General features: G+C 48.9%; 1 protein-coding gene across 2 annotated transcripts; it reads left to right on the forward strand.

The window, feature by feature from the left end:
• The first annotated feature begins 2,146 nt into the window (after nt 1-2,146).
• Nucleotides 2,147-24,812, forward strand: LIN9 (lin-9 DREAM MuvB core complex component). Of its 2 annotated transcripts, XM_078878917.1 has the most exons (15): nt 2,147-2,263; nt 6,534-6,566; nt 8,809-8,876; nt 9,452-9,559; nt 10,823-10,956; nt 12,563-12,688; nt 13,418-13,575; nt 14,430-14,563; nt 15,498-15,620; nt 16,580-16,681; nt 17,637-17,717; nt 18,420-18,545; nt 18,700-18,939; nt 19,589-19,683; nt 21,934-24,812. In XM_078878917.1, exons 1-15 carry the CDS (start codon nt 2,227-2,229, stop codon nt 22,049-22,051), a joined length of 1,683 nt encoding a protein of 560 aa, XP_078735043.1. In that variant the 5' UTR covers nt 2,147-2,226; the 3' UTR covers nt 22,052-24,812. The 2 variants fall into 2 exon arrangements, with proteins under 2 accessions (XP_078735043.1, XP_078735044.1); XM_078878918.1 differs by lacking the exons at nt 2,147-2,263; nt 6,534-6,566 and adding an exon at nt 6,594-6,649.
• The last annotated feature ends 1,282 nt before the right edge of the window (nt 24,813-26,094 follow it).

Below are 26,094 nucleotides of genomic sequence, written 5' to 3' on the forward strand. Positions count from 1 at the left end.
TGGTTACACCAGCCCACATGGGATTATTGTGTCCGTCCGTCGTGCATCCAAAAATGGGAGGGGTGGGGAGGGTGGGGATGGGTTGGATAAGGAGGGGCTGGGTGGGGAGCGTGGGGCTGGGTGGGGGGTGGGAGGGATGGGGCTGGGTGGGGAGGGGCTGGTCACCCCGTGGTGCCCTTATAAAACTCAACGTTTAACCTACTCACGCCGGCTTGTGCCCGCCCTCTCAGTCGGGCATATTTGCGGAATACACCACGCCGCCGTTGACCCTGGCCATTGACCGAGCAACCCAACGTTCCTACCAGCTCCCTCCGCAGGAGGAATGTGTTACATTCACTTGTTGAGGTTGCTGGGTGGCTCCGTAGAGCTAAGAACATCTTCCAATACAGGTGTAGCGATATTCTTTGGGTCTTTCGGTAAAGTCAAGTAGGTGCCATGAAAAAAGGGCCGTTGCTTTAAACGTCCCTCGAAAGGCCCACAGTTTGTTTTCATGACAAATGAAGTTGAATTTATAAAGCGCGTGGTGGGGGTGGAGTCACTTCTTAACCAATCACCTTCTTCGTTGCCAATTATGGGCGGACCAAGGTGTAAAGTTATTAACCAATCGCTACGAACCTTTGGCTGGGGAACAGCCAATCAGCGCCTTCCCCGTCGATTTCTGATGGGGCGGCGGGGGGGGGGCGCTCAAGCCTCGACCAATTGCGCTCGTTGGATTGCGGGTGAAGGAGGCGGGATTTCGACGGAAAATAGGGGGGGGGGGCATTAAAGGGGCGGAGTTAAGTGTTTAACCAATCACGAGGCGTTTAGGGATCGTAGTGGGGGGGGGGTGGCGATTCGCTCTTCGGCAAGGCCATTGGTTTAAAAGTTGGGCGTGGCCAATGTATCGACCAACCACCACAGCCTTCGGTTTGGTCGCGGGGCGTGGTTAACAGGAGACGAGGCAATGAACTGTGAAGAAGGGCCATTGCTCGAAACGTTGCTTTTGATCTGCTTTTACTATTCGGGGTTATTGGCGAATGTGTTTTTATTTATTTAATGTGCTTGTGGCACCACTGTCTGTGGGGTTTATGTAGAAATACCAAGTTTCATTCAGATTATTGTTGGGTTTGTATTGCTAAACATAGCGACTAGTAATAGTGCTTCACGATTTATATGCCAATACAAATAAAATGTTCATCGGAAAGTTTTGCATAAATTATATAATTATCATCCACCAAGGAGTAAACAAGTGCAAGGCTGGGGGGGAGGGGGTGAGTGGGCGTCTGCTCCCCAACATCCTTAATAACCAATCGCGGCCCCGCTCCGCGTTTGGGGGGGGAAGTTGGATGAGTGGGCGTGTTTACCTTCCCCCCACCCTCCCCCGACATTCTCAACCAATCGTGGCCCTGCTCGGCGTTCGGTGGGGGGGGGATGCATGAGTGGGCGTGTTTACACCTCCCCCCCTAACATCCTCAACCAATCACGGCTTCGCTCGGCGTTCGGGGGCGGGGGGATGTGCATGAGTGGGGGTTGTCTTCCCTCCCACCCCTCCCCCCCAACATCTTCAACCAATCACGGCTTCGCTCGGTGTTCGGGGGCGGGGGGGATGTGCATAAGTGGGCGTTGTCTACCCCCACTTCTCCCCTCCAACATCTTCAACCAATCACGGCTCCGCTCGGTTGTTCGGGGGCGGGGGGAATGTGCATGAGTGGGCGTTGTCTTCCGCCCCACCCCTCCCCCCCCCAACATCTTCAACCAATCGCGGCTTCGCTCGGCGTTCGGGGACGGGGGGGGAGTTGCATGAGTGGGCGTTGTCTTCCCCCTTACCCCTCCCCCCCAACATCCTCAACCAATCACGGCTTCGCTCGGCGTTCGGGGGCGGGGGGGGTGTGCATGGGGTGGCGTTGTCTTCCGCCCCCACCCCTCCCCCCCCAACATCCTCAACCAATCACGGCTTCGCTCAGCGTTCGGGGGCGGGGGAGATCTGCATGAGTGGGCGTTGTCTTCCCCCCCACCCCTCCCTTCCAACATCTTCAACCAATCACGGCTTCGCTCGGCGTTCGGGGACGGGGGGGGATGTGCATGAGTGGGCGTGTCTACTTCTACCCCTCCCGCCCCCCCCCAACCAACCAATGGCTGCGTCGCTCCCGGGCGCCTCGGCTATCTCCGTCAATTTCCGTCGATTTCCGGCGGCGGCTCCCAGAGTTCCGCGCGCTCTTTGAAAAAGAGCGGTGCGTCCGGAGCAACATGGCGGCGGCGGCCGCCGAACATCTCCTGGACGAGAGTGAGTGGAGCTCACCACCCTCCTCACCACCCTCCTCACCACCCTCACCACTCACCACCACCCTCACCACCACCCTCACCACCACCCTCACCACTCTCGCGCTCACGAGTTAGTAGCGCCCCCCCCAACTCCTTTTGAGGCGCTTCTCACCACCGCCTAGCAACGTTTCGTCGTCGGCACCGTCGTCTTGACGGAGAGGATATGGAGCTGGGGGGAAGGTGGGTGTGGAGACCTTCATCTAGCAGTGGATTGACCAAGGCTCATGGTGTTGTTGATGAGTGGGGGTTGTGAGGCGAGGCGTGTGGTGGTAGCGACCCCTCGCCGTCAGCGTCGCCCCCTTTAGGTCTTTGCGGTCACGTCCGTCCCCCACCCCCCCCCATCACATTCAGCCCTGGGCAACTCATTTTTTGTATTTGTTTTGGTAAAACGAATCAGCGTGGAGTCAAAACGACTGCGATGAGGTATATCGGGTGCGCTTGCCAAGGGCTGCTTCGCTGCGCAAGAGTTTTGAGGTTCCTGTAAATGGGCGAAATAAATTTCTTAAAAGTCACTCTGGGGCGTGACGTCACGGCCTGAAGGTTTTAATCTCGCGTTGCGTTATTTGATGATTTTTAAATGGGACTTGGTCGGGGTTTTTTCCTTATTCTTCTTCCTCGCGAAGGAAGGATTCTCACTCGCGTGGGACGGCCTTGTGTACATATACAACACCCCTCCCCTGTTTTGTTTTTGTCAATCCCCACGACTGGATGATGGCCTCGCCACGCCGTGACGGGCGAGGTGTTGGTGTCGCCCGAATTTAACTTCACGAGGCCGGTCGGTAGGGTGGGGTGAAGGCGGTTAAGCGTCGAGGTATGGTCAAGGTGCAGCCCTGCAACTGATTGCTCACGTCACTGCTAGTGGAAGGGCCTCCGATAGAGGGAGCTCTGGGGAGCCATTCTAGAGGTTGTTTCCAACAACAGTGTTTTACTGCGCTACCGATTGCTGGTCATCATGTTGCCCCCGCAGCCTGTAATAATCTCTCGCATGCACGGCGATCACACATCAGAGCAACCCTGCTGAGCTGATATCTTGAAGTCGGGACGCGTTCCGCGTGATTTAGTCATAGGCGCCTACAAGTTTACAGCTCGTTTTCTAGGTTACTTATGACCTGGCCGCCTGCAGCTCCGTGTCCCTGAGCCCCTAAACTCTTGAACCTAAACCGCATCTGCTCCTCACTGCCCCCGACTTGCACGCTCACCCTCCTCCCCCCCCACCAGTGACGTACGACCGGGGTTCACTCACCACCCCCTCGGCAGCTGCGAAGCCAGAGGTCACTCTCATCCCGGGCACGGCACCCGTGAGTCAATCTCCTTGAGTTTCCAACCTCCCAGTGCTCTTCTCAGTTGACCGGTTCTTGAGTCGGGAGGGGGGGGGAGTCACTGGGTACGTGTCTGGAAAGGGACAACCCATATCCCCTTCGGTGCGATTCATAATCCTCATCAGTATCATGTTGTATCTGTGTCGCTCTTATGCGGTGGAGGCCACTGTGAGACCCACGGTCTTGATGTCTGCTTGTTCGGCTGAGAGCTCGGTGGTTGGGGCTCCATTTTCGCATGGCCCGTAACTTCATGTCACAATCTGTGCCACTTAATATCATGCGGCCAATGGCATTATTTCATCTGTGGCCCGTGACTTCATATCATTCGTCCCGCGGTACTGGAGGGGAATTATTTTCATTGTGGGTGTAATTGTTTCTTGCTTAGTCACATATAAAGGTGAGGCCTAATTATTTGCAGCATTGGATCACAGTGTGTGTAAACAACCGAAAGTATTTGTAGGTCCTGTTTGACCCTCGGTAATTAAATTACAGTAATGAAACCCCACATCTGGCTCGGAGTAATTTCCTAAACCTGTTACAGTAGTTACAGAAATGTCACTTTAAGACTGATACATATTATGACCTTGCAGAAGTCAAAACGACTTGCTTATTGAATAAAATGCTGATGTGCTCTGAATTTTCATTAATGTTTCCAACTGCCCTGTATGTATTTATTAATGATGTGTTACCTACACTCTCCTGCTGTGAAGCAGCGAGTCTCTTACTATACATTCACATGTTCATATTTAAGTACTATAGTAGCTAACGTGAATCCTAACTCCTGCGTTTGATTCCTGACTACGGCTAACATCAGTGACATCTGAACTGCTGCTGGATTTCCCCTTCATCCCACACTGTGTGGTGAAGTATGGTCAAACTATTCCTATGACCAACATGATGTGAGCGAAGCCTTCATACAGCAGTGGATTGGCAAAGGGTTTCCAATATTTTAGTAACTGGCAGTGGGGTTTGCTTACTCTTGGGGTTAGTGTCACTGCAGGAGGCAGATTACTTTGTTAATTTCTGATGTAGCTCATAAGTGTTTTGCACGTAAGCAACTTTGAATTTTACACTGACCCTCCCGTTTGAGTGAAACCAATCAACTTCCGGATCAAAATATTTGAGGGCCCAGATTCATACATTGTGGTTTTTGAGCATCTATCTGTTCCACATTCTCAGCTTTATAGCTCTTGTAGAACATCATATAAGATTTTCATTTTTCACTCGCGGCATGTGCAGCCGTGTGTATTAAATGCTATTTTTTTTTTAAATCTCAACCATGTTGGACAAGGGTTATTGCCCAGATTATTATCCCGCCTTATACTCTTCTACTGTAAAAATGTCAGTGACAGATGTGATGATTTTTTTATAATTAGTATCTGGCACTGCTGTTAAAAGCACCCGGTGCATGATTTATACATTTGAATTACATTTCTAATTTAGATGTATGAATCGTATCTCTCCAAATACCAATAATGGCTTGGTAATAGGATTCGTATTTACAAGCAGAGGTGTAAGACATTTTACTATTGGTATCGTTTACGCTGCCGTTCCACAGATGTGGTGTTTTTTAATGCTGTGGTAGGCCAAGGCTTTTTGTAACTTGACCTTTAGCACACAGAGTATTTCAGGGAGAAGCATAATAAAGGTGAAAGGCAGGGGTAGTATTTAAATAGTGAAAACGGTTTACAGACCATGTGAGTTCTACATGTACACGGTAAATAGGATGAAAGCAAAATGAGTCGCGTTCGTGTACAGCTCATTTTGTCATACTACTGTTGGATGAGGGCCTCTCCGCGCTCTGCGGGTCATGAGTGTTATTTGATCATACTTCACTTTGCTGGTCAGTGCGGGTATGGATGTAGGTTGAACTTCTTTCACACTGTACGTAGCCTACCGTGCTAATCCGCCACGCTGGTCAGTGCGGGTTTGTATGTTAAGCTTCTTTCGCACCGTACGTAGCCAACCGTGGTAATCTACTATGCTGGTCAGTGCGGGGTATGTATGTTGATATTACGAATTTGTAAATTTGCCGACATTTGAAAAGATTTGATTCCGAAGCGCATGATTCAATGTCCGTATCAAAAGCATAACGTTTTATTGAAATCTATGTAATTATCACTAATTGTATTTTCCTTGAGCATACTACTAAACTTCTTTCTCAAAGCAGTGCTTTTTTGCAGCCCACATTATCTTGTATGGTGCCAAATTCTGTGTACCCAGACTACCAGAGTTATATGTGGTCGCTGTGCACACGTGTAATCCAGCACTGTGGAGGCAGCGAGGGTTGGCGGATCACACGCATGTTGTGAAACGCTCAGTGGGCGTCGAGGGGGTGCCGTTCCAGGAAAAGGCGGTACAGCAAAACGTGGACGAATCTTCATGTGTGATGGGATAGTGTGTTTCCCCCTCGCATGTGCTTTTTTCTCCGGGTGCGCTGCTTCCCTCCAACGCGTAAACAAACACGAATTGTCTGAAAACAAATTTAATATATAGAGGACCGTAGAGCGTGGGAAATTGTTGGCACCAGCTCACCGCTTGGCTGTCTTCTCGCTTGTCTGTGGTTCCTCCTCGTGCTGCAGGCTCATTCTGCAGCATGTTACAAGTATAAATTATTATATTCTTGCAGCGGTTGTGTTTTCGGATTGTGCTGCCATCACATGGAGTGAAATGTCAGACACGGAAACAGCACGTGGTACAACCCGAAAAATACACCGGAGAGGAATTGTTAATCAAATATAAGAACCAGAAAAAGTTATTTCTAATCCTCGTAAATTATATATTCGCTCAGTGCTGCAGGGGGTGTGTACAATATTCACAGCAGAAGCAGCTGCCTCGGTTCCTCGTGATGGCAGTAAAGCGTAAACATGAGTCATGGTAATGGAGAAATGCGCGTGGTTCTTCTTGTTTCAGGCTCTTCGGCTGAAGCATTGGTTAGCCTGAAAGGTAAGACGCACGCTCAACCTGACGGCTCTCGCCACGCGGGCAATACAAAATAAGAAACGCCCCTCCCAAGATAATGATAACATGTAAGAGATGAATGGTGCACTGCTCGGATTTTTGTTTTGTTGTGGTTCACTGAGCGCAAACCAGTGGACCCGATCTGGGCATCTGTGGAATCTGTGCCGTCTTGTCTGGAGTGTGTCGTGTGTGTTTGTGCCCCGGGTAGGTGGGGAGTGGTATTGTCGCGGTTAGCACACTGCGCTACGAACCCGGCGACCCGTGTTCGATTCCCGCTCACGGCAAACACCAATGACGAGTATCTGAACCGGTTCTGGGGCTCCTCCCCTAGGTCGACTCAGCCTCAAATGAGTACCTGGCGCAGTGTGTAAGCATTGCCACGAGGGAGACAAAGGCCACCCACCCCCTCGTGTGCTGTGTTGGCCTTCATAGGTGCTCACTAACAGCACTTGCCCCAAAAGTCTGTTAAAGGCTACATAGGCAGATTTTTGTGTGTTTGTGCCGCATGTAGTAAGTGACGTGTGAGTGACAATGGGATTCGTGTTGTCTTGAGCGTGTGTGTGCTTGTGGATTTGTACAATACAATGAGTACTTTAAGAGCATCTAAATTTGACTGCTGTCTAAAGATGCTGTACGGGAAAGGCGTTCATATCTATTTAATGGAGAAGAAAATCTTAGCCCGTCATAAGGTCCTCTATATATAAAGGAAGTTCTTGAAACTGGACTTGAAAAATCCGTGCAAGATTTCAACAGCACAGATGGTTGGGGGAAGGGAGAGTTAGTTCCTGCACACGTTGTTTGTCGAATGGTCTTGTCAGGATTTGAGTACCGGTCAGTTTGGTGGTTTGAGTGTGGGTTGTGGAATTGAGTGGTTTATGGAAGAAACGTGTGGGTTTGGTTTTGTCGAATATTACCGAGAGCTTCTGCCGTGTCATTCCTATCCCTTAAGTTTGTGGAATGAGCTGTTGCTTTGCATTTGTGGAGTGTTTGCTCGTGACTGGATTATTGGAAGTCAGTGGCTGTGTTACATGTTTGGAGTGGCTTTGGATTTGAGACAAGTGCGGTTGTGGCTCTGTGGATGTGTCACTGCGTTTGTTAAGTGTGCAGCTGTAGGGGTGTGGAGTGTTTGTGGCGGTGTGTTTTTTGGTTAGTGGTTTCCACGTGTGCGTTTGTGTGTGTGTTTTTGTGTATGAATATACTTTGCGCTTGTGTCTACGAGTTCTAAAAAAATACATGTAAATGATATGATTATGCTACATTTAGGTGAATGAGGGAATGCTTCTTCATGAACAAAACAAATGTGAAACAAATCAGACAGTAGAAGGAAGCAATTTTTTTTACATTTGTGTGTGTGGGAGCGGTAGTGTCGTGGTTATCGCGACTGCGTGACGAATCCGGTAGTTTAAATCTTGACCACGGCTACCATCGTTGGTATTTATCTGGCTAGGTCCTAACCTAACCGTAAACAATTTTTATTTTACCATGGAAAGCCCAATGAGCTACGTAACTCTTTTTCAGAAGCGACCTGGCCACAAATGATAGCTCAACGAAGTGGCTTGTCGCGTGGAAATGTAAAGCAGCAGCCAAATACTCTAAAATCATCTTGATTCAAAATGTGGCGGGAAAAACCGGGGGGCATGGAGAAAAATCCACACAGGTGTCAGGGTCGAGATTGAATCCAAGACCTCTTGTATACCAGTCGAGAGAGTTAACATCTCGGCCATCGCGGCACCCTGGGCCTCCCTTAAGTTGGTTTGGCCTTAATTGATTATTACCCAGTGCGGTGTATTAACATCGGTTCTGGGGAGGTAAAACTGTCTGGGCCTGGTGCTGGCTACACTACCCCACTCGTGCACCATGCCATCCTTCATAGGTGTTTTTAACAGCACTTGCTCTAACAGGCTGCGTAGGCTTAAGGAGGATCTTTGCCTTATGTAGATGTATGTGTGCACATGTATTTGCGTATGTGTAAGTTGACACAGTGGGGCAGAACAGGTGGTGCATCTGCCAGTCATCTCACAAGGCAAGTTGGTTAACCCATAAGACTTGGCCCTGTCCAGGGACCTGTCAGATGAAAGGTTGCGAGTTTTCACGTGGCCCCAAAGTGCACCTAGCCTGGCACAAGCACAGGTGACTTCACCATAACCTCGTGGCGATTCGTGGCAGCAGTTGTATACATATATAGTTTTTGTTGTGTTGTTTTTGTTATGTATTTGTGTTTGCACAGAGGGTGGTCTATCAAGCCCATGGAGCCGTCGAACTCCCCCCCGCAAGGGCGCCGCGCAGCGAGACAGCGTGAGTCGTCCCACTTTCAAACAACATAAACACGACATTCGTGCAATGCTGAATAACCGGTGAACTTTCACGGTTAAGAGTCCCGCTGTGTTGGCTTCGCTTGCAATGCAGGTCAATGGTTCGATTCCCGCTCACGGCGAACACCGGTGACGATTATCTGAACCGGTCCTGGGCCTCCCTTAGGCTGACTCTGCCTCAAATGAGTACCCGGTGCGATGTGTAAACATCGCCACAGGGGAGACAAAGGCGGCCGGGCGTGGTGTTGGCCAACCACCCCCTCATGTGCCGGCCTTCATAGGTACGGCTCGCTAACAGCACTTGCAGCAACAGGCTATACGGGGAGGATCTCTGCATAACATACGGGGAGCGGTAGTGTTGTAGTGGTTAGCCCACTATGCTACTAACCGACACGAGTTCGATTCCCGACTCGTCCTTAAATAAGAACCAGCTGTAGTTTATAAACATCAACCGTAATAGGTACTCGCTAGTTCGCGAGTACCTATTATGGAAAACAACACTTGCCCCCAACGGTGTTCAAGTCCACACGGGGGGTCTTTGTCTGTGTGTGTGGGCAGCCCTCCAAGGTACGCAAGAAGACGCGACTGCACTTCAGCGAAGATGAGGATTTCCTCCCGAGCACAAAGTCTCCGCGGAAGAACGCGCGCGTTGTCATGATCCCACAGGTGAGGGCTCCCTCCCTTCCTCCCTCCTTCTTTTTCAGAAGCGACCTGGCCACAAATAATAGCTCAACGACGTGGCTTATCACGTGGAAATTTATGGTGACCAAATAATCTAAACCACGTTGATTCTAAATGTGGAGGGGAAAAGCGGAGGACTCGGAGAAATATAGACACGACCAGCGGGAGAACGTGCAACTCCAAATATACAGGGACCCTCCACTTGTACATTAAGCAGTTCACCTCCTGAACCTCCTCCCATTCCTCTCTTAAAGTCTCACCTCATCTCTCTACTCCATCCTCTTCGCTCCCCTCACCCCTCCACTGCTTCCCGTCCCTCCCCTACCCTTTTTGTTATCCCTAAGTACCCCTCTATCGCTGTCACTCATTCCTCAATACCTCGCACATCCCCTGTGAACTGCATCATTCCATTCTGTCAGTTTAGATCACCACGCGAATCTTGTTGTGAAATCTCCCTTCCCGTGGGCGTCAAGGTGCCACAAACCCTGGCGCTCGACAGGCAGTACAGCAAGTGAACTGATGGCCATCTGTTTCCATCTGTACGAGGATAGAGCGTTGCCCCCCCCCCCCACCTCTCGTGCGTGTCGGTTTTCTCCAGGTGCTCTGGTTTCCTGCTACACGTATAAACACACTCATCGTTAATCGGCTATAAACATCTTAAAATAAAAACCCAATGTAAGCAGGACCCTCCTGAAATAGCCCTGTCACTCAGTGTGGCTTTCCTGGATACTTAAGTAATTTAAATGTGGGTTTGAGAAGGCATGGAGCATAGTTTATGAGATTTGATGATACCAGGGACTTTGTTTGGAGGTAAAAATAGATTTTAAAACGTTCTGTCTAAAAAATATATATTTTTCCTCTCATAATTTTTTTTTGAAAACTAATTTCTTTAGAATGCTTTTTGTGTTCAGTTTTCTTATCCTTCCCCACACCTCCGATTAGCACGGTTGGCTACGTAACGGTGCAAAAGAAGCTCAACGTATATACATACAAGGCTGTATATAAAACTTTTTCCAGTCTCTCGGTGTTTTCCAGGCACGACATTCTAAAACACATTATCCAACTGCATGGCATTCAAAGCCTTCCGACGGCTCTCTATTTCTGCCCTGAAAAGTAGGTCCATCGCGTGGCGTTACGATGAGCCTGCCACGTGTTTCCATGCTTAGGCAGTGGTAATGGAGATGGTGGTGAAGGGAGTTTCAAACCTTTGTGCACTCCCCTCCACCCCACCCCCATGCTCTGTTGCAGAAGTTGTCCGCGGGTCTCACCACTCCAGACAAACGCAGCGCGCAGAAGGTCGGCATCCGTCTCCGTAACCTCCTCAAGCTGCCCAAGGCTCACAAGTGGTGTATCTACGAGTGGTTTTACTCCAATATAGACAAGTAAGTGTGGCACTCTCTCTTGGACACACACACACGCCGCGCACCCTTGCAGGCGTGCACGCGTTCGAATAACGTGCGCAGGGGCGCAGTCACATAGGCTCACGTGTTAATTAATGCACGTGCTAATGCACCACGCGCATGCGTATTCATTCACATATTTTAATTATGCTGGTACACAAAGTTGCGTTGTTTACAAACAAAAGCATTACCAGATATTATCAGAGGATGTTTGTTTGCATGTTCGCCACAAGTACGTGTGGTTAATGTACACTTGCTTTTTTGCAAGAGGTTTTTTTTTGGGGTTTGAACATCTTAACACACCTGTTTTATTGGCAGAAAGGGTAAAACCTATTCCTATTTTTCATAGAATTAACAAATGCTCGCAAGTGGTCCATTGACAAACGTGCCGAAAAGCTATTTTAGTGGGCCTTACCTGGTAAAAAAAAAAAAAAGTGACTTATTGCTTGAAGGCTTGTGTTATGGATTCTGGGCGTTGCATCTGTAGAATGCATGGCAAGTTTTGTCGCGATTGGTTTATGGGATGTGTAGTTTTTGGCCCAAACCAGTGTCCTCAAGTGGATGGGCAGACGGTCAATCCTAATATTTCCCCAGCATAGCCACAAGTGGCCTCTTGGTTCCCCTAAAATGTGACGTGAGCGCATTTAACCGTTATTGTTGCAGTATTTTTCAATTAAGTAGCACTGCCTGGAAGTTGACAGTGATTTGGCTTATCGAGATACTGACCCCTGCTGTGGCATTGTAGGATTTTCTCCACCGGCTCAGAATTGCCAATGGAGTATATAAGCAAATTATTTGGCGATGCTGTTGCATTGACAGCGGTGCTCAAGTACAAAAAAAACCCTCCAACATTCATGAATTGCAATGTGGCCTTTAAAGGAAAAGTATATAATAGGCGATATTTTGGGAAATGGCCTTTCATTATAGCATATGAAGATGGGACATTACCCAAAATGTCAACTATTATAGACATTTTTATCCTGACTTAAAGCTTTCGTGACTGCAGGAATTCATATTCTATGGGTCTTTCGGTAAAGTCACGTAGATAGGTTGAAAGAAAATAACAAAAAAACAAAAAACGATTTTCTTTGAACCTATCTACGTGACTTTACCGAAAAACCCATAGAATGTATTTTTATCCTTTTTAGGCTTCAGAGTTATTGACGAATATGATTTTTTTCCCACAAACTGAATTGCTCACTTGCGTTCTTGACGGGGCGACTCTGTGGCGAGGTGTTAACTACCTTGCTTGGTATACAGGAGGTCGTGGGTTCGATCCCAACTCTGACGCCAGATTTCGAGTTTGCATGTTCTCTGTGTGTTCGCATTGTTTTTTCTCCGGTCCTCTGGTTAAAGTATTTGGTTGCTATACATTTCCACGTGATAAGCCACTTTGTTGAGCTATCATTTGTGATAGTCAGGTCGCTTATGAAAAAGAGCTGTTGAGCTCAGTGGGTCTTACCTGGTAAAATCGAAACTAGATTTAAAGAAAAAAATAATTAGTTACTGTTGTTGCTGGTGAAGACTTGTGTCTGAGGGTGGTGTGTGTGTCTGCCGTTTTCTCGCGGTCCTCCTTGACGCCACGCAGGCCTCTCTTCGAGGGCGACAATGACTTCTGCGTGTGCCTCAAGGAGTCGTTCCCTCAGCTGCGGACGAGACGCCTCTCCCGCGTCGAGTGGGGGAAGGTGCGGCGGCTCATGGGCAAGCCACGGCGGTACGCTCAAACGCACACCGCTAGCGCTCGCCAGCTCGTGCACACGCCAGTTCACGAATACCCCCTCGTGCGCACGCCGGCTTGTGCACACTCCTAGTGCACGCTAGCTCGTGCTGGCTCGCGCGAACGCTAGCTCACAGTCACGGTTAACGCACACAGCTAGCACACGCGAGCTCGCAGACACGGCTAGCGCACACTCGCATGTGCACACGTTAGCTTGCACACACGGTTAGTCCGCACACTCACATGTGGACGTACACTGCTTTTGCACCCTGTTGCATGCGCTGGCATTTTTGGGCCTAGCTCACAATAGCATAAACACAGACAAGAGGTTATCACACATGCTAGCACACGCGACTAGCACGCGCACGCGACTCGCACGTGGCTGGTGCACATGCGACCGCATCTCAAAATTCTGCGTGAAGAATAGTGGACGTAATTATTTTCGAGAGAGATTTCGGTCCGAGGCCAGAGGTGAGAGAGTGTAATGAGAGGGTAGAGGTAGGAGATTACATGGATGAGGGAAGTGGAGTGAGATGAGAGAGAGGGGGGAGGGGTAGGAGCGTACGCCGATGGGCGTAGAGTGAGATGAGAGGCAGAGATTCGGGAAGGAGCTTGCATGGGGCAGGGAAGTCAACGGCACGGATGGCCAGGGGAGAAGGGAGGTTGTTGCAGACAATTGCGGGGGGGGCGAAGGTTGTGACCGGGTGCTTTGACCGTGTGTGCCAGGTGTTCGGAGGCTTTCTTTGCGGAGGAGCGAACGGCCCTCCTCCAGAAGAGGCACAAGATCCGGCAGCTGCAGCAGCAGAAGGTGACCGACCTGAGCGCCTTCAAGGAGCTGCCCGAAGAAATCCCGCTCCCGCTTGTCATCGGCACCAAAGTCACAGGTAACACGTCGCCTCGTGCGTAGCTTGAATTAATAATGGATGATTGCGTGTTTGCGTGTGCGCAATTTGATGCATCTGTCGTGATCGTAAGAATCGATTTTAATGGAGCCGTTCTCACATGCCTACTGTATATGTGGGACGGGGTCATAGTGACTGAGAGAAAACAATTTGCTTTTGATGTTGTGCGCCAAGTGGTCTCTGAACCGAACCATGGGGTCCTCTGCTAGGTCAACTCAAAACTGACGTGATAATCTGGCATTTGTGTGGTGCAAGCGCTACGGGGACCGGTAGCGTAGTGGTTAGTGCACTGCGCTACGAACTCCAGTGAGCTGAGTTCGATTCCAGCATCACGATCAATAACAGTGTCGAATATTTGAACCTGTCCTGGGCCACTTCTAGGTCGACTCAGCTTTAAATGAGTACTCGGTGCGTTGTGCAAAACATTGCGACTGGGGAGACAAAGGCGGTCGGGCGTGGTGCTGGCCACCCACCACCTTGTGTGCCGTTCCAGCCTGCATAGGTGCTCGCTAACAGCACTTGCACCAACAGTTTATTTTAGGCTATATGGGGGATGTTTGTCTTTGGTATCTATGTTGAAATTCTTTTGCACAGTGCATAGCCAACCGTGCTAATCAGAGGTGCGTGGGAACAACAAACTGAACACAAAGTAGCTCTACAGAAATTACTTTTCAATCTAGATGATTTAAAAGTGCATATTTCCAGTCGCTTCCTAATATCGGAAGGAAGAGCGTTCTAGACGGCCACGAAAAAGAGCTGTATAGTTCAGTGGGGCCTTTACCTGGTAAAATAAGAAATAGTTTAATAGTTTGAGTTGTTGCGTTGCGTGTGAGCAGCGCGCCTGCGGGGCCAGCACGACGGGCTCTTCACGGGGCAGATCGACGCGGTCGACACCATCAAAGCCACCTACCGCGTCACCTTCGACCGCCCGGGCCTCGGCACGCACACCATCCCCGACATCGAAGTCGTCGTACGTACAGAGCGGGGGGGTGGGTGGGTGGGTACACCGGTGGCTGACGGATGAGCAGTCGCAGACCAGCGCACAACCCTCCGTGTTAGAGAACGGTCCATTGAAGCAGATGTCGCAAAGCTACTTCTGAGATCCCTTCAAATGACCTCTGTTCAACACAGTAGGGGCAGCACTTTCCCACCAGCTCTGTCACTGAGAGTGACACGTTGATCCCACGACAGTCAAGCCGATATTTATAATTATTCGAGCTGGAATTGAATCAAATTAAGTGGCAGGTCCAACTTCAATTGGGATGGTATTTTGTTGTGTCGTCGAGCTGAGACCATCAACACTTCTGCTGCACCTTGAACCTGGTTTTTAATCATACGCGTCTGCCACGATTCAAACCCAAGATATCTGAGCAATGCCAGCTCGGCATTCTGATGTCTAAGCCACCCGGCTCCCTCCCTCCTTTTTTTTTTTACTTTTTTTTAAACGATCAGACGAGAAAGATGCTCGGTCTTTCGGCACTTTACTTCGTTCATCATGTCGTTTGTTTGTATTTTTTTTGCTTATGTGCTCCTTTTTTTAATCAAAGATATAACGCGGGTTTCCCGTGTAACATTAGTCCCATTGTGTGTTACTGTGTTCATAGACACCAACAAGAAAACAAATCACCCTCAAAAACCCATCACCAGATCCCCTGCTGCTGCGCTACCAGCACCATAGCGGCGAAGGCACCTGCCTCCCCTCCCTCCCTCCCTCCCTCCCTCCCTCCCTCCCTCCCTCCCTCCCTCCCTCCCTCCCTCCCTCCCTCCCTCCCTCCCTCTCTCCCTCCCTCCCTCCCTCTTCCCAATATAGAAGAAGTAAAAAAAAATCGGTTATTCGGCACCTTGCTTCGTTCACCATGTCGTTTATTTTTTGTTTTAAACATTTACCCTCCTCCCTCCCGCAGAGCAACGAGCCGCAGGACAGCATGCCCATCTCATCGTTTGCGCAAAAGCAGCGTCCCGTGAAAACCTTCAACAGCCCGCCACGCGTGCACTACAGCTCCATGGTGTTGGCCTCCCCACTCGCAGTACGATCCGCGCTTACGCACGTTTACACGCACAAGTACAAAGTTCCCTCCCGCGCCACGTAACCTGCGTAGATTATTGGGACGAGTGCTGTTTGCAAGCACCTATGAAGGCCGGCTCGGCGCTCGGGGGGGCTTCCCCACGGTGCTGAAATCGTTGACCACATCAGACCTGGAACAGAACCTTCGTCGCATAACAACAACCACCATTCGCCACTAAGTGGCGGTGACGTCACCACGGCGCTTGTCCCAGGCTTTGTGCACGTTAAGGCCATGTGAAGTGTCGAACGCCCGCTGGCAGGAGGTCACGGGGCAGACCCAGGTGCCAAGGGTCGACTGATTGAGCTGACTGGCCGATGCACCACCACCTGTGCCCTCTACTGTTCCAAATGCGTCGCATGCACACACACACACACATGCAAATGCGCACTCAGCCAAACAGACTTGAGAAGTGCTGAGGCAAGCATGGCACTTCACACTTGATATTAATTGACCACACTGGATGCTCATTTTAAGGCTGAGCAGACCTTGGGAAGGCTGCAGGACTGTTTCAAATATTTGCCACATATGTTAGCTCTGCCGGGAGTCGAACGGAGAGGTTGCGTTCGTAGCAGTGAGCTAACCACGATGCCACCTTTACACTGCTTGTGTGTATAAACAGGTTCACGTACGCACGCACTCCAATGCAGTTGCATGCGCACTGCTCTTTGAACCCTGGCTACCCAAGTTCAATTCCCGCTCACGGCCAACACCAGTGACGATTATCTGAACCGGTCGACTCGGCCTAAAATGAGGTGTGTGGTAAACATCGTGACTGGGGAGACAAAGGCGGCCAGGCATTGTGCTTGCCACCCACCCCCCTCGTGTGCCGTGCCGGCTTTCACAGGTGCTCGCTAACAGCACTTGCCCCAACAGTCTGTTAAGGCTACACAGGAGATATTTGTCTTTGTTGTGTCACCCAGGACCCGCTGCTGGGCCAAGTAGAGTGGAAATCTCGCCTCGGGGCACCCGGGCCGGACAGCAATATCCTCGGCGGCTTCCCCATCAACTTTCTCGTTCAAGTCGTGAGTTCACGCACGCACGGGCGCGTGAGCGGGAGGCGGTGCTTAACGATGCCCATTTGGGCACGCAACAACAATAACCTCGACCGGCAGCTACAGCAGCAGCACAGCTTACTACTCCAGATGCCTGTTTGGAAATGATAATAATTTGATTACACGTGGGCTTTGCCCAATTTTTATAGTGGAAGGCTGTCACGAAGGCGCTGTGTTTCACAGTCAGTCGGGGACAGTGTTGCTTTGCCCAGTTCCAGTTGAGTAATTTGCGGGTAAATTTTTCGAATTTTGGGCCACCGCGCCAGCACACAATGTCCCACTCCTTTTTCGAGTGACGTCAGGTGACCCCTGTATTCTCTACTCTACAACTTGCGGCGTATACTCTACGGTTGTTACACCTGCGGTAATAACAAGTGCCTACCGCTCGGGGCCACATCACTCTGAGGAACAGGAAGAGGAGGAGGAGTGCATTTATTTGCCAACAAGTGTACTTTGGGTAAATCAAATTGTTTGGGAAGAAAAGTAGTTGGGCTTGGCCAGGACACGTTATGGCTGAGATGATTGACGGAGTGGCAGCCCAAAGGAAGGAAAAGGCGCCCAAGAGTACGGTCGCAGGAGATGTATGCTCTTTGTTTTTTTCGGTAAAGTCACGTAGTTAAAACATTTAAATAAATTAAATCACGACGTTTCGGGCGCAACACAAGCGTCCTTCTTAAGCGGTTGTACTTTCGCTAAGTTGTCCCCACCTGAAGAAGGATGCTTGTGTTGCGCCAGAAACGTCGTGATTTAATTTATTTATATTTTTTACCTACGTGACTTTACCGAAAAAACCAAATAGTATGAATCTTTGCAGTCACGAAACTTCAAATCTAGGAGGAGATGTATGGTTTGGAATTATTGCACCATGCCCTGTTCCCGTCGTGACCCCTCTCCCTCTGTCCCTACCTCCGTCCCTGCTGTGCAGACACGGCTGTCCAAAATCCTGATGACGAAAAAAGATTACATCAAACAGCTCAAGGAGATGAACACGGAGGGTGAGAAGCTGGTAAGAGACCGTCGCACTAAACTATAAACTTTTATTTATTTAACTACACTTTTTATTTTACCAGGTAAGGCTCACTGAGCTATATATCTGTTTTTCAGAAGGGAGCTGGCCACTAATGATAGCTCAAACAAGTGGCTTATCAAGTGGAAATTTATAGTAGCCAAATACTCTAAATACATGTTCTAAATGTGGAAGGAAAAACCGGAGGCCCCGGATAAAAATCCGTTATCATGACCACAAGGGAAAACATGCAAACTCCAAATATACAGCAGGCGTCAGGGTTCGGATCGAACCCACGACCTCCTGCATACCAGGCGAGGTAGTTAACAACTCACCACTGGCGCCCCCCACACGACATACCGCTGTGTGTGACGTCGTTTGTGCATGAGGCCTCGTAGTCGGTTGCATTGTTGATCAGAGTCTTTATTTAGACTAGAGGATGGTTTGTGTGCAAGCGATCACGTGATCGTGTGTTGGAGCAGTTGTGTAGCTGAGGGTTTGTGTGCGCGTGTGATCATGCAGTAGAGCGAATTCGGGGTTGCGTGGATGTTAAGGATTTGTGTTTGACCGATGAGCGTGTGGTTGTTGCGAATGCACGCTCGAATGTTTATTCGAGTGCAGTCGTGCGTCAGGTTTCGTGACTGCGCGGTGAAGAGTTTGTGAGCGGTCACGTGATTGAGCGGTTGTGCGGTTGTGTTGCAGCGGTCGTATTCGGAGCCATTTGGGATCGACTTCCAGAAGCGGTACGCTACCATCGTGCTGGGCCTGGAGAACCTCAACAAGGACCTCAATCACATCCTGCTCAACGTGCAGCAGTACTGCTACCAGGTGCAGCAACTCACAGCTGTAACTCCGCGGAAATTTAGTCTCGCGGTCCGGTGCATTTCCGGGATGTGTCGCTTGCCGCTCGACGCGATGTGTGACATTTCCATAATGGGGGGGGGGGGCGGTGTTCTTTGTGTTTGCACATGCGCTCGTACAGCTGGCCCCCCAGCAGGGCCTGCAGCCCATGGACCAGCCGACGGAGATGCGGCGCCAGTGCCTGGAGGAGGCGCAGGAGATGGTGAGAGATGTCGGCAGGTCGGGGGTGGGACGCGGCGTTGTCACGCCGACGATTGCGACGGGAGGGGGAGGAGCAGGGGAGCGAGTGGCATCCGGGGACGACACGGAGGGACTCAGGGAGCTGGTGGCACGGCTCTCGGCGCTTCTCCTGCAGATCAAGGTGCGAGGAAGCGCGCGCGCGTGCTTTGCGTAATTGACACGTTTTGTTTACGTGACTAATTTTGTGTCGGGTGGTGGCGGGTTTAACGACACATTTATATTTACGCGATTAAACCGAAAAAAATCCTCTTGTAGATAATATTGCTCTCGAAAGCCCACGTGTTAAACCCATTATTGATTCAAGTTATATGCGAAAGACGAAATGTGGTTACAGAGCAAAGCGGGTCTGAATGTCGATTTAAAGCTTTCGTGACTGCAGGGATTCATCTTCTTGGTTCTTTCGGTAAAGTCACGTAGAAGGGAAATAATAAAATAATACAAATTTAACATAATAAAATAATTCTCACGACGCTTCGGCCACAACGCAAGCAGCCGTCCTCAGGTGAAGAACAGGTCTGTCGGGAAGACAGCGTCTGAATGAATATACGCTCCAAGCCTGGGGTGTTTCATTCAGACGCTGTCTTTCCGACAGACCTGTTCTTCACCTGAGGACGGCTGCTTGTGTTGTGGCCGAAACGTCGTGAGAATTATTCTATGATGTTTTATTTTTATTATTTTATTATTTCCCTTCTACGTGACTTTACCGAAAGAACCAAGAAGACAAAGCGGTCTGATCGCTTTTCTTCCCGCCTGCCCGCTCCCCCACACAGAGGCTGGCAGAGAGTGACCTCAACTCGTTTGAGTTCAAGTCTTTGACGGACTCGCTGGACGAAATCCGCAGCTCGCTGGACCCTACCAACATCAGGTGATTCTCTCGGGCACGTGCGGGGAGGTAGTGAACTTCAGGCTGGGCCAAGTATTGATTTCAAGAGATAATTTGTCGTCGTTGTGTTTCGTCTGGTTGTCCAGAATCCGAATTAAGATTTCTACTGGGGGAATCCGATGAGCTATAAAGCTCTTTTTCAGATGTTCAGTAGGGGCAGGTAAGAACATTACAACAACAACAAAGAGTACAAAAACACGATAATAGTGCAAAGTACAAGAAAGGTAAACACATCACCCAAACACAAAAAATACAACACTAAACCAAAGCCCACTGAGGTATTAACTTATTTTTCATAAGCCACCTGGCCACACATAATAGCTCAACAAAGTGGCCTTTAATTTGGACGTTTATGGCAACAAAATAATCTCAATGGATGTTTCTGAATGTGGAGGGAAAAACCGGAGGACCCGGATAAAAAAAGTCCACGCGACCACAGGGAGAACACGCAAACTCCAAATATACAGCAGGTGTCGCGGTCGGGATTGAACCCACGAACTCCTGTATACCAGGCGGGGAAGATCACATCACAACATATGATGTGGCCAAGCAGTATTGCGTTTGCCCGCCCATTGCGTCTGTGAAAAGGTCTGTGTAGCTCATTGGCTTCATCCAGTATAAATAAATATTCTGATCCTGAGATGTTCACGGTTCAGAGCCCAGAGGCCACCTCTTGCCTGCGATCTAGCACAGTTGGATCCTAGCGAGCGTTGGTGTATCACACGAATCTTGTTAAAATTCCTTACCCATCGGTGTTGAGAGTGGCCTAACGTTGGCTTGCCAGGAGAATGCGATACAGCAAGTGGACTCATCTTCATCGGTTCCGGCTCCCTCCCAGTGGGCGTCGAGAAGATGCCGTAACTGTAGTTCTGCCGGGGGATGGCAGTACAGAAAAGTCCGGACTAAGCTCTGTCAGTACGGGGCAGAGGTCGCAAACGGGTTTTGATTCCTTACCCGTACCCAGCCGCACCAGGGTCGCAAAAACCCGGCCGGGTACGGGTACCTGTTCCCTACCCGTACCCTACCCGAAATGAGTGACAAACGGTGACTCACCAGTGACTCACGGCCTACCCGTACCCGGCCGCACCAGGGTCGCAAACGGCTACCCGTACCCGGCCGGGTACGGGTAGCCGGGTATCGGGTAGGGTACGGGTATCGGGTACCCGGTTGCGACCTCTGGTACGGGAGGCAGGGGGGGGATAGAGTGCTCGAGGTGTTCTGGTTTCCTCCCGCATCTAAAGTGCGTGTTAACCAAAAATGATTGCCAGTCTGCGTCACAGTTTAAACGTTAAAGGATCCTGTTACGTTATTTGAATTGGCGTAGGCAACGTGTGTGTCCGTCGTCACGGTTCCACATTTGCTGAATGTGAACCTTGTCTGCAACATCACCCTGCATCGCAAGACTACATCAGTCTATAGAACATAGCGTGTTTGTGATATAAGAATGGCGAGCAAACACAAATTGTGCTTGTTTTCATTATTAACGGACTTGCGGCACAGAATCGCATAGCATAAGGTCTTTAACATAGGCGTTATTTGGGCTGTTATAGTTTCTAAATGTTTTTACACGGCTTGTTGGTGCGATATATAAATCTAGAGCTCGTGTGACGAATCATCCCGCCGTTATTCTTGTAATTCAGCGCATCCACCCATGCTATTGTGGAAATTTCACCACTGCGTCTAGCCGACCACCATAGTTGAGAATTCCCGCTCACTTAACCGTGGAGTGACAGGGACTTGACTTTTGTTGTCTACTTTATAGCAACGGTTGCCTTGAAGTTGACCGCTCTTGCATGTACATCTACAGCCCTTTGATCAAATCCACAGCTGGATGAGGGCCCTCCCCACCCCTTCCCCCCACCCTCCTCACGTTGTGCAGGTCAGGGGGATAGTTCACCATACTTGACCATGTCGGTCAGTGTCACTTGGTGAAGGCTGGGGGAGCGTGGATGTTGGGTTGCTTGCACTGCCCTCTGCTGACAGCATAGCCCCTCAGCAGGCCGTAAAGGCCACCTTAACCAGGCACTATCCGGGCTCAACCCGAGGTCTGACGAGGTCGGGTGCATTCTGGGGGATTTTGAGCAGAGGCGCTGATGCTTATGACATTAAAATTGACACGGGCAGCGAGCGAATCGGTGCGCGTTTGCCTAATTGGTCTACGTTGCTGTGACCGGGGGGAGGTGGCGGCCTTTAACGGAGATTTTAACTCGCGTGCGATTTGTGCTGCTCCAGTTGCTTTCAGAACAACGTGGAGATCCACGTGGCGCACATCCAGAGTGGCCTGAGCCAGATGGGAAACCTGCACGCATTCTCCTCCAACCTCACCGAGGCAGAGTGGGAGAGGCCGTGACCACGGTCCTGCCCCGTGTCGCCATGTACAACAACAACGACATTGTCACGCACACGCACCCACGCAACCGTACTCGTCCACGTAATGTCATACACACGCATGTCCACCGTACACAACCACAGAGCGACAAAGACAAAGATATCCCCCGTATAGCCTTCACAGATTGTTGGGGCAAGTGCCGTTAGTGAGCAACTATGATGGCCAGCACGGCACATAAAAGGTGGGTGGCCACTGTCTCCCCAGTGGCGAGATTTACACACTGCACCAGGTACTAATTTAAGGCTGAGTCGACCTAGGAGATGCCCAAAACAGGTTCAGATAATCGTCACTGGTGTTTGCCGTGAGCGAGAATCAAACTCGGGTCGCTGGGTTCGTAGCGCAGCGCGCCAACCGCTACACTACCGCTCCCCACTGAGTGACACACACACACACAGCATTACACATCCATGCCACCACACACATCCACGTAGCTTTCACACACCAAGGCACACATCTGGATAGCGTCTGACAAGCACACACGCCACCGCACACAATCCACCACTGCTTTCTGCACAAAAAGCACACTGCACTAATAGTCCGCATCCACGCCACATCCGGTACTCACTGACCACATCTCGTAGAAACTGACAAAGCGCCACACTTCAAAATTACCAGGCGCCCACATTACGATGCCATACATCACCACCACAGAGATCCACACGACAGCACCGCACTCAAACACAATACACATGCCACACTATGACACTGCAGATGTCAACACTCGCACATCAGACACTGACAACACTACAACACTTCAACACCTCAGACATACATATCCTCCTTTATTTAACGATGATAATGAATAATCTAATTTTATATAGCGTCATTCATACTGTTGTATCTCAAAACGCCGTACTATATTTAAGTTTTACGTTAAAAGGTGCAAAGAAATCCTAAACAGAAAGACCACTGAACAGGATTTATTAAGTACATCATGCAAATTACAAGAACTCGGCTGGGAGAGAGTCTAAAAGGTGTCTAAAAAGTTGCTTGTAGTGCGAACCAAGCTCCTCAGGCAGGCCAGGGGTAAAATCCTTAGAAGAGTGGCAGTCAAACAACTACCCGTTAAGTCGTTTAAAGACGCACACTCTCCACGACCAAGACATTCGGAGGTGAATAAAATGGGTTTTTAACCGGGATTTACACTTTGGAGTGGAATCTGACGGGTATGAAGTGGGAGTGATGCCAATGCAGACTTGAGGGAGATGAAAATGTAAACGCTCGTCCGCCTGTAGTAATTTTCTTGTTGGGTGTAGTTAGCAACTCCAGGTCAGATTAGCGAAGGTCACGGGCAGTGGCGGAGGCAGAGATTAGAGGGGGAAAGAGATGAGCTAGGGAGAGTCCGTGCAAGATTTAAAACACTAAGTGTGATCCTAAATTTAATTTCAGTGTGAATGGGGGGGGGGGAGCCAATGAAGTGAACATAAGCTGGCGGGTGTGGGTAATGTGATGACGTTCATGGGTATGATGAAGAGCTGTTGCAGTGGTATTTTGAACATATTTGATTCAATGAATGACAAAACTTGGGATGGCCATATAAGGAGGGGATTAGAGGAACGGTCATTTACGTCCGTGGATCTTGTGCGTATTATAAACTACACTTTTTCAATACAGTCATCAAACCTGGGGATGAACGAAGACACAAATGATCAGTTCAGCAGCGGTGTGAGAGGCAATTTCGAATGCAGGGGATATCTTGCGAAGATGTAAATTGGTAGTCTGACGGATGATAAATGTGTGGCGAGAATAGGTCAGCTCAGAGCCCAGGATGACCCCCGGATTGTGTGCCTGTTTTCTAAATTTCAGCTCGAGTTGAGTCGATGAACAGTAGGTGGCTGTTTGCTTATTTTATGTGGCCTATGAAGTGGGACTACTCTATTCGCTCAGGTGATTTGCCCATTTTCTTGCTTTGAGAGTTGTTCAATTGCAGATACGCTGCCAAAAGTTTATTTTGGGCAGTGTGACGTTATGTTAGTCGCACACAGGAGTGTTTTATTTTATTTTACACGTGCGGATATGGCTAAACTTACTCGACAGTCGTGACCTTTAAAATCTCTCTAGTTTTGCCATGAAGTGCTAGGAGCTTCTTGAAGAAGCTCCAAGAATGAGGTGCGAAACGTCGGACATCATGCTGAACAACAACACAAACATCTCAAAAATACATCGTAGGGCTTATCCAAACAAAAAGATTGCAACGGACCTCAAAGAATATTTGCTGTTATAAGTTGGCAGAGAGCCGTCTTTTAAAGACCCGCACACCGGTGCTGAATTGAAAAGAGATGACACCATGAACCTGAAACATGTGCTCGGATGGATAGGTTAATTACTATGAAAGGCGCTATATAAAAAATATTGTTATGCGTGCGAGTGTGTTATGTGTGTGTGTGTACAATCCTTTGTGTTCTGAGGGTGGTGGTGTTGATAATTCTCAACACTTAGAGAGGTCTGTGCGTTATAGTATAATACTCCAGGAAGCGCTCTAAAGAATGAGTTATCTTTTTTTGTTTTGCAAACAGATTATATATAAAAAAAACTAATATTGAGTATGTATTTTTAAAACAAAACAGATCAATTTTAAATGCCCTTTCGGAACGCTGTAATTTTTATTGTATTGTCAATTTCTTCTGTAGAAAGTTGTAGTGCTATACTGTCTAATGTCCCTCTAAAATGTATCTTCATGACAGCATATATATTTAAATGTGTAAATAAAGCATCAACTTGCTGTGGGTGTGTACGTGTATTCCAAATATTCCTAGCACGATCGGCACCTCGGATTAGCACGATTGGTTATCTACGGTCAGGGGCCGTATTATTCGGTCGGGAACGCCGAAAACTAAAGGGGCCTACGAAAAAAAATGTTGACCATGTATTTTTTTGCTTGTATGATCACAAATGTAACCAAGATATCATCTTTGATAAGTCTGCGTGAAACAAGTGAGTGGCAGCGGCGGTATCAGCTGGAGAAAGTTATCACTGAAGGCCGACGAAACAAGTGCTTAGGGCCTACAAGAACCTTAATCCGGCCCTGCGTATGGTGCAAAAGATGTTCAACATACATTGAGCCTGTGCGTGCCTTAATTTATACGACTACGTTGCACTGTTTTTGGGACGAATTCGTCTGTATCAGACGCGGCTCCAACACTGCTCACAATCTGGGTTACAGTTCGGGATTTGAATTTCAATTTTTTGCGTTTTTGATTAGTCCTATCAGTTTTCCAAAACTTTTATTGCAAATAAACGGATTCATGGGACCTCCTTTGCCAGTAAAAAATATATGATAATGGATTTTTCCCCTTTTTCTGGAAAAAAAAACAGGTGTTAAGATGTTAAAACTCCAAACTGAAACATTTTTCAATGAATCATGTCTGCAATAACCACAATGCTTGTGGTCAGAATGCAAGCAAAAACATACTCTGATATTAGAATAATGCATATATTATCAATGTTTTTTTTTTGCATAACCCGTTAATAGACAACCCAGAAATCTCGGCTGAGTCTCCAGTATCTCGACTCAAAATGTCATCGTTTTTTTGTTCGTTGAAGCTACAAGTCATCTCATTGACTAGGCTTCCAACGAGACGCTCAGTGTCACCTTTTGTGGCCCACGGGGTGAAATATGAGCCCAACCCCAAATACCGGGGGGCTGTGAGCTTTGACAGGAACATGACCTTTTAAAAGTGACTGAATATACGCGTGAAAAAGGTCAAAGCCAGGATCGGCCTCTTTCGAACGAGCAGCCACAACCAGTGGCTGAAATTCTCCTTGCAGCAGCGACGCTGGGCAACTGAATGCTGTGGGGTTTTTTTGTTTACCATCAGCTAAAGCTGTCGACACGAAACACGATTGCATCGTTTCGAATGCATTTGTTCACGTTAGTTATATATTTCAAATATTTTTGGTCATATACTCGACATGTGTTTTTAGCCATTTTTTTATCCACGTATTTATTTTTATTTCTAATTTTCTTGCGACTTGTTACGTATGCTATGATTGCCAGGGAACCG

Source organism: Lampetra fluviatilis, chromosome 52, assembly GCF_964198595.1.
Source record: "Lampetra fluviatilis chromosome 52, kcLamFluv1.1, whole genome shotgun sequence".
NCBI lineage: Eukaryota > Metazoa > Chordata > Hyperoartia > Petromyzontiformes > Petromyzontidae > Lampetra > Lampetra fluviatilis.

What these genes read in the sequence shown, in the direction of transcription:
- LIN9 (XM_078878917.1), top strand. Translation starts at nt 2,227, where the DNA reads ATGGCGGCGGCGGCCGCCGAACATCTCCTGGACGAGA. An exon ending in CTCATGGGCAAGCCACGGCG is followed by an intron (nt 12,689 to 13,417) that starts GTACGCTCAAAC and finishes CGTGTGTGCCAG; the next exon opens with GTGTTCGGAGGCTTTCTTTG. An exon ending in CTGGACCCTACCAACATCAG is followed by an intron (nt 19,684 to 21,933) that starts GTGATTCTCTCG and finishes GTGCTGCTCCAG; the next exon opens with TTGCTTTCAGAACAACGTGG.